Genomic DNA, 16,471 nt, shown 5'->3' on the forward strand with positions numbered 1-16,471 from the left:
AGCTCTCTCCCCAGACAGGGGAGGGCAGCACGGGACTGGGATGCTGAAAGCTGCGAAGGGACAGAACAAGCCCCGAGGAGATCCACTGGTTCCAGAGCAGCAGAGGACCTGCTAGCTGCCTCAGCCCCCAAGGGTGGGTGGCCACGGAGACTCAGCAAGGACAGGGACTGTCCTCACCAGAGTTGCTCCAAGTGCCCAGGACACTCATGGGAATAGAAGCTTCTCAGATGCTCTCCGCCGTGTCAGGGGCACACCAAGCTTGCAGAGCTGCGGGCACTTCAGCCAGATCAGCCGTACTGTGGAGAGCACTGACCTCCTCCGACAGCTTTGTCACTGACCTCCTCTGAGGTGACACGTACTTAGTGACATCCAGATGTGCAACCTTGCCATACAAGCCTATGCTCTGCCACCTGAAACCAGAGTGCGTGTGCATCTCTTTCACAAGAGCATTCTTTCACCAGCATTTGCAGGGAGCAAAGGGACTCCTCTGGGGGAGCTGCAAAGTAGCCAAAGTATCTCCAGTAGCTTTGGAGCGCTGTTCAGAGGATGCAGCCGTTTCTGGAGCCTAGATTCAGTGTGGCATTGAGCAATCCATTACTCCACTTGTCACGAGGGTACGAAAACCCACCACTTCATGAGCAGGTCCTTCCCTTGGTGACTCTTGCAACAGCGTATGTACTCAACCTGCATAAAGCCACCAGTCTGAAAGCTCAGGAGGTGCACACAACTCCTCTCCTCCTCCTGAGCCCAACGCACCCAACATCCCTAAACAATGGGAAACGGGGCCCACGCCATCCTTGACAACTTAGTGTGCAGTGTTAAACCAGGACTGTGGCATCATTCAGCCTTTACTGACCGAACACCTCGACGGCACACAAGCACCACCCGCAGAAACACCCTGCAGGCAGAACACGACAAGTTCCAGCTTCTTTGTTGGTTTGGTCTGTTTTGCTGTCTGCAAACAGGAGAAAACCACGGTATTTTCTGTTTTTAACTACCTGCCTATTTGAACACGGACATTTCCGGTTAGCTGTACTGGGTTTTTTTCCCCCCTTCGCAAGAGAGTTGCTACACAAACACAGAAGGATTAGTACGAAGATATTAGATACTCTTCAAAATAACCGTAATAGCTTGAGGTGCTCCACGTCGCCACTGGAAAAGCCAACCCAAGGATCAGTCGTGGACGCTTTTGCAATGTGATGAAACACCAGGGCTGCAGCGGCAGCAATGGTACTCTAGCACCATGATGAGCACGAACAAGATCCATGGTCTGGACGATGATCAACAGCAGATCATGCAATTAGAAGAGGTGATGTTCTGGACAAATACCAGCAAGAATATTCAAATGGTTGTGTCAGATTTCTTAGGCTGAGGAACTCCAAGGTGAATCTATCCATATGAAGGCTCACAGATGGCTTCGCAACTCCTTCCCGATGTGAGCCTGCCCCTACAAGTCTTAAGATCAAGCAGGTCAAAAACCAAACAAACAGAAAACCTACAACAAATACCTAAAAAAACAAACCCCAAACCAAACCCAGGAGACACATTCCCAGAAACACGGCTAGCCACAGCACCCATTTCATCAAATTATTTCAAATTCGGATCACATCTTCAAAACCTGATGTTGACATTTAAGTGATCAGTAGAGACCTACACGATCCGATCAAACCATGAAACACATGCCCGTGCCTGCCCTCAGTTTCTCCAGGCTTCACAAGCTGGGATCTAGCAGAGCGATGCGCCCTCTAGCCTTAAAATCTAGGAGTTTTACAGGAATCTTGTTTTGAAATTAGGAAAGGACAAAGGAATAAACTTGTTTTCCTCCTGCTGGGGAAACTAGAGGGGAAGAGATGGAACCAGAAATGCAGCTGGAGGTGCATCAATGCCTGCCCCTGCCTTCAGGCCCACCCTGTACCAGGTAGACTTTCTCTCCAACGCTTCCCAGCTTCTCCCCTTCCCACGCCTACGCATTTTCCGTATGGATTGTTTAAATACATCTAAAGCTCCTTCCTTGGCATTAACGCTGAAGCAGCACTCCCTCACACCGCAAACACGCAGCGGCTACAGCAAGGTTGCTGCTGCTGCCCAGCCGTACGACAGCAGCTCGCAGAACGTCACACGCGCAGCTCCAGCGCCTTGCTCCCTTCCGGCTCAGCCCTCCCAAACCTACTTGAGCATCAACTGCTAGCCCGCTGCTGCACGGGCACAACACATTTCCACCTGAAAATTGTATAGAAATGACGTATTTTTCCTCTCTGCAGTTTGCACTGTACGGCTGACAGCACTTGTCCCAATTCATCTCTCTTGGGGACTGTGCAGGGAAGCTACGCCTTCAGGTGTCTCTGCAGCCCTGGAACGAGCATCCTGGCTTCACGCTCCTCTCCCAGCGCAGAATTCTCATACGCACGCCTCCTGTCAAACGACAGTACCTGCATTTCGATGCTACGTGAAGAAAAAAAGCCCAGAATTATTTTACCGAAGAATCATTAATTGAAACAGACTTTACTAAGACTTAACCAACAAAAACCTATTTATTTATTCCAAACACCAAGATACAGAAGTTTTCAAGTTTTGCAAATATTGCTCCAAAGCAAAATTCTATATACAGCGCCCTCGGTTCTAATAGTGCATAAACAAAGACAAATATGTATCCACAGTGCAATGTATGCTCATTTCATCAAGGCTCCACGTTGCATTCACTTACCAGTGATTCAAAGAAACAAAAAAAGTGACCTGCCAGACCGAACAGTTGGTCCGCACTAAGAAATAACAATGTGGAAACTTGCAAAAACAGGGACAAAAATGAATCCAGGCAGAGCACAATAAAGAATCTTTCCCGAACACGAGAAATGCTACTCTATTTTAAATAAATATCTTCAGTCTTTATCTGCAAGGGCCTCCCTAGCTCTACTAAAAGGAAAACAAGTCTCCAGTATTTTGTCATTTGATCCACCCATCAGAACCACCTTTTCTTCCAAATCTGAAGTACTGCCCTGAGCAAAAACAAACTGGCAAAGTAAAAAGGTACAAACACACACACAAAAGGCAATTGCTTGGGAAGAGGACATTCCACTCAGGAGTGAAGAGTCTGCTCAGGGACTGAACTGCTTTCACACCCTCAAACCGTAAGCACAGCTGCCTGGTTAACACCGCAGCGATGCTCCCCGAGAGACGCCTGGTCGGAGTGCTTGCTTTACAGATTTCAACCGAGGAACGCCCTTCTGGTCGATGTCAACTGAAACCACCCAAAAACCTTCCGAGTCGGCTGGGGCGCTCCTTCTGACGCTGCGCTGCTTGTCTGGTTACTGCTGCCTGCTCTGGAGTTACTAGACAGTATACATGAATTCAGGTGCCACTAACAGGAATGAGACAAGGTATAAGCATTGGTCTCATTTTCAGAGAGCAAAGTGATTCTTAAATATCATGTAAGCTTTATTCCGATCATGTTACAGAAAAATAAGTTTATTTTTCTGCTGTACATACGTTGTATTCACTATACGCCAACTAGTACTATAAAACTGGGAGACAAATTATTCCCTGAAGTGAGTCTTGGCACAACAGCCTTAGTTACTACTCAGAATAGCTCAATTATTTTGTTTTCTGAAGGAAATAAAACACTCACTGTGTAGATACCGTTAACTCCTACAATAACGTTGGATATTTCAAGTTTACATTATTCTTTGCAGTATACAAATGCGAGAGATTCATATCCAAAATCAGTAATTTGTACAGCTACGGGCCTTTCAATTACAACTGTGCGTAAACTTTACCCTTTGGTGGTACCATCAACACGCAGTAAAGCCAGGGTAACAAATTCAACTTGTAAAGGACACCCTCTCACTGCAACAACAGCCTACCATTTTCCACTGTGAGCTTAACTCAGCAACGTTCGGGAAAGAAAATAGTCACAACCATTATTTATGGAGCTATGATCTGCAGCTGAAAGACTTTTAACGTCTCAAATACTTACAATACACCAACATTTCAAAAGGTACTGTATAACGTGACTTTAACATAAGCAGCATTTTCACCTTGCTCTCACAAAGTAATACAAACCAAAAAAATTAAATCTTAAGGTATAAAAAGGGACTCTGTGAACATACACCGTTTAAGATAACAACCCACTCACTGTCTGCGAGGACAGTACCTCATGCATAGATCTTGAGGCTTTATTTACACAAATATAAAATAAACTGATTCCCAAAACCACACATTCAGAGTAAGTCTTTACAATAAACACGTTCAGAGTATTGAAAAAAGTCTACATTTCAAAATATAACCGGAATGGCAGTTATTAACAAATGGGTAGAAAACTACGTAACGTCCATTACAGACCTCGCTGAAGTCCGGAACTCCGAGCGCAGTCTCCCGGCGGCAGTATTTCATACTGCCCCAACAAGGGTGTCCCACCAGCACTGCTTCAGGAGGCACAGCGTGGCCGTGTTTAAGAGCTCAAGAACACACATAAACACGCCGTCAACGGGTTTCCCCAGTACCAAGTCGTGTGATAGCGACAGGATAAATATGGAAAACAATCATTTATTCTGAAAGTAAGTGCAATCCACCTGTGACCTTCTGCTACATTATTTAACGTAAGAAAAGTGGGGTTTAGGCCACTGTTACTTGCAAACCTCCACCTAACACTTTATAGTTAAGAGCTGGACATTCATACTTACTAAGCCTGAAAACTGTTACAACATTTCCTAATGATTAAATACTGTGTGCTATTATGCATAAACCAGAAGGAATAGAACATGACATGTCACTTAAACTATGCAAAGTTATTTACAACTTCCGTCAACTAAACATTTTTGGCTCTTAGAACTCTGTTCTTCAGTGGCACAATTTTTAGTCAATTTAATTACGAAACAGTCTATTATTTCAATGAGCAACTTGTAAGGAGTGAAAATTTAAGTGTAATTCATCAACCAACACGCGAGCTCTGAAGACAACAGTATGACCTCTTCCGTATCGTTTCAATTGCCTAATAAACTCAAAATTATGAGGAGATAAAATAACCTTCTTGCTGTTCTTTGAACAGCACTTCTTCACAAATCCCTGAAGTCAATCTGCATCACATGCAACCAGCATGCTAATTTCATTTAAATACACAGAGCTGTTCACATCAGATGCTCCAACTTCACACTCAGTGAGTCTCCGACACGTTCTAGTCTCATGTTGAGCAGCAAAGCGCTATCTGTTGCACTTTGCCTAGGTCCGTTATAAGCTGCTTTATACAATGTTTGAGTTGTGGGAGTCGAGCTAGTGGTTCTGGCGGTTCCAGCTCTCCTGTATAATCCAGCCAACTCTCCAAAACTGCAGAGAAAAAACAAATCTGTCACTATTCCAGTTCTCAACAAATTGATAACTTTAAGTCACAAGATGGGAATTCTTTAAATCTTTTGGGAATCTTGAGAGCGCGGTGGGCAATGTTTTTAAACACACAGCATTTGAGAAATCAGAAAACCGGGCTCCTCACACCAGTCTTTGCAAATAGCTTTTGATACATGACAAAATTATTCGGGGCGGGGGTGGGGGGAGCAGGGGGGAAGGAGAAGAGAAAAAAGCAAGCAGGTGTTCCTAGCAGAAAGCAAGGAAGGAAAATTCGGGGCTAGATATTGTGAAGATCCTAAAAGGGTAGGACTACGCTAATGGAAGAAGTCTGCCATCAATACAGGATACAATTGGCCAAGAGAGAATCACAGAATGGTTCGGGTTGGAAAGGACCTTAAAGATCATCTAGTTCCAACCCCCCTGCCCTGGGCAGGGACACCTCCCACCAGAGCAGGATCGAATCCTGAAGAGAAGAACAGAAGATAGATTCCCCATGGGAGAACTAGGTAACAGAAAACGGGGATGTAATCCAAAAGCACAGGCAGCAGACTAGCGCACAAACAAAGTGAATTCCTGTTCTAAAGCTTCTCAGCGGGAAACAAGAACCAGAAATACTACTGACCAAAAGACAACTCGGGCGACAATGTAATATGACCACAAGAAAGGTGGTCAGACTGACCTGTGATCAGTTCATGGGACAGGACAGTACTGCCGAAGGAGACTGAAGCCCTGAAGACAGAACACATGTGCCAAGAGAAGCAGCAGTGGCCATTGCCACTAACGAGATCAACAGGCTAGTTCAGCCTAAGGGCCATATCTGCCGAGGAACTGGTGGGCACTACCCAAGTATGACACATCCAGCCTTGAAATACGAGTTACTGATGAGAGCAGCAATGCTCTGAGCAGCCCTCCAGCTCAACAGCAGATAGAAGCCGCCTGACCTTTGTGAACCAGAGCTTCTCCGTTTATGAAACAGGCATTATGATTACAGGCCTCATTGACCTTCATTACCTGAATTATGCCTTCATTTGTTCAATCTTTCGGTACCTTACTGAACTACAAAGAGAGGAGTTTTACTTTGGCAAAGGTTAGATTCCCAATACCCTTGCGTTGTAACCACTACACAACCAAATGGTCAGGCTTAAAAGATATTAAGGAAAAGAACTATCCTGGATTGTTCAAAGAAACACATAAAGGGTTTAGAAATTTTCTATTACTAGGAAAAAAAAATTCAAGGAGACACTTAAGTAAAGAATTTGGAAGAGACAGGAAAAGACAAGAGCCTTGTGCACCAAAGAGGCCTCCTAGCATAGGCTAACACAGACAGCAAAGCCCTGAAGAACAGGGAAGTTCAGGTACACAGAAGAGCTATGAAAAAAATGACAAAAAACCTGAAAGCAAAAAGAAATGGAAGATATTCCACTACATCATCATCATCTGATGCAAGTATTTAGGTGTGTTCTCACTGGAACTTTTTCTATAGAATTCCGTTCAGTTTTAATTTGATCTTTGTTTTAAAATCCACTCCCCCCAAGCCCAGCAGCATGTCTGTACACGCAGTACTTCTGACAAAGCAACGATTGTCTCTTTGTAGGTCTGCAGAAGTAAAATCCAAGTTAACATGTTTTGAACAGGTAATTCAGTTAAATACAGTTAGCTTTTGAAATCGAATAATGTTACCTACCATCTAGCTCCTTCTCAATGAAATCCATTCTGTGTATGACTTCATCTTGCAGAGATTCCACATGAGCTAAAAGATTCAGCTGCCACTGTAGCTGCGAGTTCACAACTCCTTCTTTGTCTTTTTCCAGCAATTTCATTTCAATAGCTTCCTCTGGAGAGACTTTCTTAGAGACGGACTCTCTTACCTAGCAGAAATACACGCATTAATATTTGTAACAGTGAAACAGAACTGGAGAGCCAGACTGTCTGGCTCCTTACAGTTACCCAAGCTAATTGCTCAACTAATCTTAGGTTAGCGGAGGATAGAGAGACACAGAGAAGAGCTCATACACAAATATCAAGCAGTTTGGGCAAGAGGATCTAAATACAGACGTGCTTTTATAGGTATTTTGCCAAGACCTATTCTTTGCACTTCACAAGCATCTGATTTTCAAAAAATAGCATATATACGTGTATCTAGCTCCCCGCCAGCTTCCAGCTGGAAGATACGGCACTTAATCTGTGCATCCTAGGGAACATTAAAGCCACTTTTAACATGACCGTAATCAACTAAAGAGCAAATGATTTTGCAGTGAGAAGGAATTAGAAGGAATCTAATCTCAATTCTACTAAAACTTTCATTGAAGCATCTAGAAAAAACCCCCAAACATTACCACCAGTTACAAAACTTGACTACACTGTCAGCAGTATTGATTCCACTCCCCTACTTTTTTCATAATTCTGCTGAAATACGACAGGATTTAGAAGACAGCTCCTAAAAGACTGCGGAACTGAAATATATGCCTTTCTCGGAAATAAAGTAATCTCAATTGAGAGAAGTTAAAAAGGACATAAATTACAGCTTACATATGTATAAAATAAAAACTAAATAACCTTCTAACCTGAAAAAAGGCAGGTCAGTATTTCCCAGATGCTTCCCAACATCTGTCAAACTGTATTTCATATGATGTGGCACTAACTAATTGAAGGAAAATTTTTGCATTGGGGTGTAGAAAGGCAGGTCTCAGAGACCTGACAATGAGAATTAACAGTCGAAAAGATCAAACTGGAGTGCTCCAGTAGGAAGAGTACGATACAGGAGTGTTCCATGGTGATCATTCTTAAAAACTCAGTTCAGGGTGCTCCTCTTTTTTTTCCCCCACCATGAAATGCTGCCTGAGGAACACGGAACTAATTTAGTTAATGTAACTATTAAAAGCAACATGGGAATGAGATGGAAATAACTAAAAGGTGGAATACCAGTGTATTCAGTAGTACCATATATGCTTGCCTTGTTCTCTCTCTATTCTTCTGCTAGTGTTTATTTTTACATTCAACACACATAAAACTAAGCAGCAATGAACTGCCAGTGGACCATAACGCGTGTTCCACAGACTATGCAGATGATTAAAGGTCCAGAAGTCCTCTTCAACCTGCCTTTTTTTTTTTTTAAATTTTTATTTGAAGTGGAGGGGCTGATGGTGTCTATTGTTTTAATTTGAACTGGCAACTTAAATTTAACAGTACAGGAGAAAATCAATACAAATACCTTAGAGTAATTGTGTTTGGATTCGTTTTCCATCTTGCATATTTCTCGGTCCAGATTCCAGCCAAATCTCTCCGACAGGGCATCATCCCCGTTTTCCCTTATTCTGTTTACTCCATCATCCATGGCTGAACCTCTTGTTTCCACAACCAGTCTCTGCTCTATTGCAGGGTAGTAGGCTCGAGGCTTCTGGTAACAGTGTTCACTCGTAATGTAAGATTCCTCCACGGAAGGAATAGTTGAGGGTTTCTCAACTGTCCCATTCCAAGTTCTGTAACTTGTCGTCTCCTCTTTGCAACAGTCTTCCTCAATGTGAATGATGTGCTTTGTATGAATTTTTTCATCCACTGTAATGTGCTTCCATGGGTGGCACCAAAGCTTTAGGTCAGGATGTTCTTTACTTCTGTTTAAACATAAAAAAAGTAAACCACCGAAATTTAAACGTCAAAGTGACTGACCAAACTATCCTATTACATAAAGAAATTAAGTAAGAATATTTGAACTACTACATGCTTTAGCCATCATAATCAGTTAAAAAAAATCCCCAATATTCTGAAATAATATAATTTCACTGACCTCATTTATGTGTCTTTCTACAATGTTCTGTTATGTTCGCTATTTTCAGTTCTATAACATGGTATATAAGCCCAGTGTTGGCATTACGAAAAAAGTTGAGAATATATTTCCAATAGATACATACAACTTTTCACCAATGTTGCCATTGAAGGAGCATTTTCCTTCAATATTTGCAATTTATTAACAGCATAAACTCATTTTCATTGGGGTACTAGTAAGGTAAGTCAAATACACTGAAGCTAAACTCAGATTTTAACAGTTTTAAACACTAGTAAAACAAAAAGACCCCTCAAACCACTCAGTATCAAACATTAGCCTGTAGTTCCCCAAAACAGACTTCAAAATTCAAGCCACTGATCTTTTTTAGCCCTCTAGTAACAACAACTGGGGACTTGGGGTGGTGGTAGTGCAGAACTTCTTTATTATTTCCCTTAAAACTTTAACTTTCCTTTAAATCCCAAAATGCTGAGGAAACTCTACTGCCTGGTATACCGTAGTCCCCCCACCTGCTTCTTACAAAAATTCTTATTTTTAGTGTTTTCAAATTGACTAATGGGTTATTTATTCCAGCAGCAGAGACAGCTATAGGTATCAGATTCTTACATGGATATAAAGACCAAACAAGAAGAATTTAGAGTGAGTGTTGTAACTGATACTGTCCTTCCACATGTCTGTCAGGCATTAAAACAGCAGTAAAAAGGAGAGCAAAGCAGAATCACTCTGCTTACCTTCAAAGGGTAGGCAGCTTACCTGCTACGGGCTGCAAGAATGCAGCAGAAGCAAATCCTGACCCTAAAGCACCTGCATTCAGCTGCACAGAAAGGGGGTGTCTGCCCCAAACCCCCACTCTGTGCTTCCCTGAAAACAAGGCAGATGGACTCACTCCTTTAACCTGATCCAGCTTTTCCAGCTGTTAGCCGAACCACTCAGCAAAACACGGCCATTTTACTTCCAAAGTAACTGCTTTCTAATCTGTCCTACAGCAGCTAAGGTTCCTTCAGCGTCTATCAGAGGCAACGACAGTCTGTACACCTGCCGAGGACGTGCTCAGGCCACTGTGTACAAGCACCTCTACCTCCAGTGACGGGTGTCTATGGCATCGCTGGTGAGCAATTCTGAAGGCATACCTCGGAAAACGAAAGCCAAGTGCTCATTTACCAAAGCTTTCTACTCCAACTCCACTGATATTCTACACCTAAAAGGCCTTGTTTTGCTCAGCAAAGAGCAAGGGATAACTTTACAGAGGACAGAAAACTGAAAGATGATGCACCATCTACATGAAGATAAAAATTCAAGCGCTTAATACTTGAGCAACCTTTCAACTACTGCGTTCTGATGGCTGATTCTCCTTCTCATGCACCGAAGCTGTCACTGTCACTTCTGAGCCTTTGCCACCTCCTGGAAACACTGAGCAACACTCTCCTAATAATTTCAGGCAGCTGTGAAATCCTCTCCTCTCCTCTGGTAGATCTGCATCAACAATACAGTCATTCTAATTCAACAGTTTTTAAAATCCTTTCTGGTTTATGTAATAAAGAAAATGAGGGGTTACAGTTTTTAACAAGATGGTCCTAACAGGACCACGCGTCATCTTTAATTAAACCAGGTCATCACACCAACTTTCGGGATGGGACAGAAAAGGAACAAAAACGTGTTACAAGCATCACATACCTGCCCAGTGCTCCATGTCTCAGTACTATGCGATTTTCAGTTTACTCTACAGCTGGAAAGGCACAATCTAAAGCCTTGCTGTTTCAGAAAAGGCCTAAGCAATGGTCTTAAATATTTGTGTTCTGCCCTCTCCAAAGAGGAAAAGGGTTACTTACAGATCTGCCTAAAGAATACCATAATGGAAAAGCAAAAACTTATGTTAAAATTGCTGCTCTTTTGCTTTAAGCATCATTCCACTGTTAAAGCATTTCAAGTACTGCCAGCGGCCCTACTGCATCGCTACAGAGTAAATTTAAGGGGAAAAAGTTCTGAAGAACTCTGGAAACACTAAAAGCTTTGCTTTCCAAATAGCTGCTGCTGTGCAATTTCTCAACTAATAAATTATAAATATGGAGTTCAAACAATTTAAAACTGCTGGAATTCAAGTTAGAGAAGGATTTTTTTCCGTCATCAGAAAACAGGGATGACTTCAAACAGGAGAAGATGAAGAAAACTTGATTTCTACAGTGACTACAGAACATGGTACTTTTTTCATCTATAGCTGTAATAATCCTTGCCTAGAAATGAGTTACTACAGGCTGCTGAAGCTGCGGCTGCTCTCCCGCTACAACAGAGCGACACATTACGCCAAACAAAAAGATTTTATTTCTGCTGGAAAAGCTATAATTTAGAATTACTGGAATGGAAAAGGCAAGCGTTTTAAGAACGCTGCCATAGCTTACGGGCCTACCCTCTTCTTGTTACTTGTATCTACGTAGGTGCTTTAAGAGAAACTGTTGTTATTAGTTTTCTCCCTCTCTCCTTCACACTTTCCCAACCCTTCTACACACATGGTCAATTTATACTCCTCAACACACTTAAACAGTTTTTAAACAGCGAAGTCCGTTTCTGAGATCACATCAGCAATTCAGTTATGTCATTATACATCCACAAAGAAGCACAAAACAAGTCTGAATTTCTGATTATTTTTCTACTATTTGAAATCTAATTCGCGTTGAGAACATGCCGACTGATACTTAAATACTGCTTACTGTAGTATGCTCATCTTCAGCTGCAGTCCATGCAGTACTTCTATCACTCTCTGTACATCGCCAAGAAGCTGGTGAGTGGCTACTATCTTCTTGGCATTCTGGTGGGAATAATTTTCTTCCAAAAATGCTAAGCCATGCATGTGACCATTACTTAACCACTCCTTCTCATACCAGTATTTTAAGCTGGACCTCTGACCTAAAGCAACAGTAATGAGCGTGTTAAAATGCAGCATTAACTACGGTATGTTGACATTACTGGTAGTAATTCTGATTATCTCAAAGTCTTGCAACAGCTTATTTGTTCTTATCGATAGTACCAATAAAGACCCCGTAATAGCAGACAAAACCCTGAAGACATGAAGAACTTTTGAAGTGGGAAGTGAGACGATAAAACACAGCCCAACCGTAAAAAGCATTCAGACCTCAAATTCCAAAGGACATCCGCAACAGGTAACGGCAGCTGATGCACACAGAAAAGTGTATGTTAGCAGGGTTATCACACTCCCTGGCAACCATGGTTATAGCTAAAGCTACAGTCTGAATACAGCTCTCTGCAGACAGAAAAATGCAGCAAAAGGCAGTGAACTTCCCTTCTCCAGCGGCCTTGTTTTTAAGCATCATACATGTATTAGTACAGCCATCCAAAAGTAAATTTTAAAGGAATCAATGATGAGGTTCTGACAGAGAACTTGCTTAAGCCAGGCTATTAATAATGCTAATTTTAGCTTAAGAGGTCAGAATATTAACAGCAGCTGAAATGAAATTATATTAAACGTGATAAATACATCAGTAAAAGTAACTTAAGCAGCCAAGCAAAATGGTAGTATCAGGAAAGAGCGTAACTTCAGATGCTTGCTGAATTGCAAAAACACAAGCAAAAAAATCCAAGCCAAAAACCCAACAAAAGCCCCCCCACACCCTGTAAAACGTATTGTTACAACAGCTGTTGCCAGAAGAATGCTCAGCACCCTGAGCAACACCACACGATTCACTGGCCTATATACAGCCCAGGCAGTGACCCTACAAAATCAGAGATAATATGGGAGCACAGACTCGGAACAATATTCACAAAAAAAAGTCTCCGATATAAGCAGGTTAATATCGACTAGAAGTTTCAGCAGTTAAGGAGAAGCTTAAAAACACCCCGAACGCAACAGTTCCTAGGCAGCAGAGCAAGCACAAGGGACCGCACTACATGCACGTTACGTTGCAACGCTGCCCATGCGATTAACTTTGGCACAATGAAGCAAAACAACCCTTGGGAAGCTGTGCCGAGAAGTGAGCAGAGCTTGGTCACAGATGTTGATACGCTTTCGGATGGTAGTTACAGAATAGCAGCAAAATGGTTTCTCTATCATGCCCTGTACGAGCATCCGTAGGCATGAATGACAGTTTCGAAGTTAAAGTCAATACTAACACCCTGTCTCAGTAAAGGAGTTAAAGCAAACGAGCGCGCTTGTAAGCGCACTCAGGCACTAGGCTGTACAGGACACTAATCGATGTTCTGAGGCAAGACCTCCAAACACTCTCAAACAGGAACCAACGCAGGGAAGGAAAAAAATGTTCCAGCTCAATTTTTCCAGCAGATATGCTGTATCAAGCAAGAGATCTTCTAGGTGTGGCCAGAACCATTTTTGGAGACATTCCTGACGTACCCGTTTAACCCCCCATGCATTTATTTTTGCATTAGAGAAGCTAACCATCTGTGACAGAAAATGAAGTTCAGTCCACAAGAGTAAAATCTTGAGTTTTGTAACTCCATTTGGCATCTGCACGACACTGCGATTCTCCAGCTGAAGCGTTACTTTGCGGTGCACCCAGGCACAAGCAGCGCTCTCTTTCTAGGTGCGTGAGCTGAAGAGAAGACACGAGACAATCCAACAGTGCGTGCTTTCTATGGCTTGAACCAGTCTGTCACATCCTAAGTATCTTGATAATATTTAAGCAAGATTAAATGTTAACAAATCTCTTAAAAATCTCACTTGACAAAAAAAAAAAGTCTAAAGTGAGAGTTGGTACAGTTTTTAAAGCAAGATTACGCTAAACTTGCTTCTGTTCCCAATAGTATGAACGGTGCTGTTACAAGTCCCAGCACTAAACTCGGGAAAGCTCCTAAATAAGAGTTTGCTGAATGGCTGCGCCCAGTTTTAAATGCAACTTCTCTGCAGATTCATGAAGTCTATTTATCCCATTTCAAGCCAACAGCAGATTCACTGAAATTGGTTAGCCACTTTTGCAGTCAAAACGTTGGATATGTTTTCCAAGACAGAGGTAAAAATTAAACCCAAATAAAAAAAAAGTTTCAGGATCTTCAAAGCAATAGTTTGTAAAAGTTATTAAACTAATTAAACAAAGGAAGTGTTAGTTGTAATCAGTTTTCTACCAAAAAGCATTCTGATAAAGATTTTACTAAATACAAATAGTTCAACTGTGATGGCAAAACTTCGGTTTGAGTGTGTTCTTTAGGTACATTTAAAACCAATTCAAATTGACACAAATCAAAGCAAAATATTTTGAAAACAGAGGGTTTAAATCTGGATGCAAGATACTGTAAAAAAAACTTAAATGTTAAAGCTATTCTACTACTTAGATAACAGAATGCAGGCATAGCGTGTCTTCCTTGCTACGAGTACAAACAACATCGGTGTGCGAACTACACAAGCCAGTGAGGTAGGCTATGAAAGAGTCGGGAGTTTTAAACAGCCAAAAAAAAGCAGAGATCACAATCCAAATATGTATATAAACCAAAAATTGTGGTCTTGTGATCGGGCAAACAGAGATCCCATTTTCTCATAATTTATGGAAACGGCCTCAAGCCCGCACCTCACCCGTTTCCACATTCAGCAAGACTTTACAATTCAGAGTAAAATGTCAGAAAAGATCCACATAAGTGTAATTTTACCTGCTACGTAAGATGGACTGAGACATTTTAAATACATAGTTAGGAGTAGAGAACATATTGCTTAATCAACTCCGTCTGCATTACCCATGATAATTTATATTTGTATTCATCCACATGGATTCCAAGTGCCTTCCCGTAACAAGCACTAGCACGTCGCAGCGGTTGTGAAGCAGCAAGCCTCTGGCTGACTTATTTTAAAGAATGCATAAGCCTGGTGATGCTGGAGGAAAGCTGCAGTCACATCCCGGAAGACGTGCCCGTGGAGAGTCTTTGCTTAAGTTTCCCAAGTGCTTCTAAATTCATTTTCCGTACCGAGACAGTACAATCCTTATTACTGATACATAAGTGACAGATGGTCATCGGGGTGAAAACATTAATTTCCATTCCTGTCCAGCTGTAATTCCGCAATATTGGCTCACGTACATTCACATAAATTAATCTTTCTGTATCTATAACTGAACTCAATCACCTATAATGACAGACACAGCTACGGGGGGGAAAAAAAAGTTTAATCTTTGCAATATATACACATAAAAACTAATAAAGTTACTACATATAGAAGAAGGCTCTGTAACCTTAAGTTTCTGTACCTGGAGGATCTTGGCAAATATAGCAGGTATATTTCTCAGGTACATTATCTTCCAGTAAACCCATACAGACTCCATGCTGCCAGCACAGACACTCTTCACACTGTTTAAAGTCAAGAAGTGCACATCAACAGAAGTGAAGCCTACAGGAGCTCAATAAGATTATCTCAATTAAGAGACACATCATCTACATATTTTAAGACAAAAAGGTGTATTATTAATGTCCACCCCCCTCTTCCAGCTACAAGCAAACACATTAAAGAATCAGACTACAATAGAATTTGAAGCCTTCCCACACATTTTTCACATGGATTACTGGAGAATGACAATGACAAAGTGGAAGCACTTGAACGGTGCAAAAATGTTCCCTCTGGAGAAGAAAATCTTTAATGAGACACATGCACACATAATCAGGACAGAAAACAGTATGCAATCAAGCTTTCTTTAGCAAAATGTATGAAGTTTTCTGAATGAAGAGGTTTCCCCATCAAACAGTTCATCACATTCAGTTATAAAATCCAAGGGCTATTTCCGTCACATAGGACTAGCCAATACTACACTCTCCTGACACTTGTGTGTCTACCATTTTATCTATTTCAAAGGTAGCTCCGTTAATATAAAACTAAGGTGCAGATGCAGTTGTACTAGCTCTAAAAACTTGTGACATCCTTCTGAGCATGAGCAATCATACTGGCAAAGACTGAATATAATTTGGTCCTGTTTTTTAGTGCAATTATGCTATTTCAAATGCAATCACTGTACATAAAGGCATACAGTTTTACAGTAGGAAAAAGTATATCCACCTGTTCTGTTTCAGTCGCTTTCCTCACACCCACACTTTAACAAGCAGACAAAACTGCAACGGTAGCCTAAAGACCACTGAAACATGGGACAAACCCCACGCAGGAATGTTAAGACGATTTTGATTTGAAACCGTGGTGTCAGTTCAGCATTACTGTTTCCACGAGCAGCGAGACAAGAGGTCGTAACCCTTCTCTCTCAGAGCACAAGCAAAAGCTTTATGCAGCGATCTCCTCAATATCAGCAAAGGTTTTCAAAATGCACTAAACCAAACACAAACGGCAACCGCAAGCCATCTTAGATGCTGCTCTTCACTGACCTACAAGATGCCAACTTAATATAACACCTCATCCGTGTTGAA

General features: G+C 41.8%; 1 protein-coding gene across 12 annotated transcripts in view; it reads right to left on the minus strand.

Moving 5' to 3' along the window:
• Nucleotides 1-2,512: 2,512 nt before the first annotated feature.
• Nucleotides 2,513-16,471, minus strand: part of PHF20 (PHD finger protein 20) — a 69,727-nt gene continuing 55,768 nt past the window's right edge. For all 12 annotated transcript variants that reach the window (XM_074605298.1, XM_074605301.1, XM_074605297.1 and 9 more), the window contains 5 exons: nucleotides 15,313-15,412; nucleotides 11,821-12,016; nucleotides 8,546-8,945; nucleotides 7,019-7,202; nucleotides 2,513-5,316 (listed from right to left, as the gene is read on the minus strand). In XM_074605298.1, coding sequence (XP_074461399.1) covers nucleotides 5,174-5,316; nucleotides 7,019-7,202; nucleotides 8,546-8,945; nucleotides 11,821-12,016; nucleotides 15,313-15,412 — 1,023 coding nt within the window. In that variant the 3' untranslated portion in view covers nucleotides 2,513-5,173. The remainder of the gene's footprint in view (nucleotides 5,317-7,018; nucleotides 7,203-8,545; nucleotides 8,946-11,820; nucleotides 12,017-15,312; nucleotides 15,413-16,471) is intronic.

Source organism: Larus michahellis, chromosome 12 (genome assembly GCF_964199755.1).
Source record: "Larus michahellis chromosome 12, bLarMic1.1, whole genome shotgun sequence".
NCBI classification, from domain to species: domain Eukaryota; kingdom Metazoa; phylum Chordata; class Aves; order Charadriiformes; family Laridae; genus Larus; species Larus michahellis.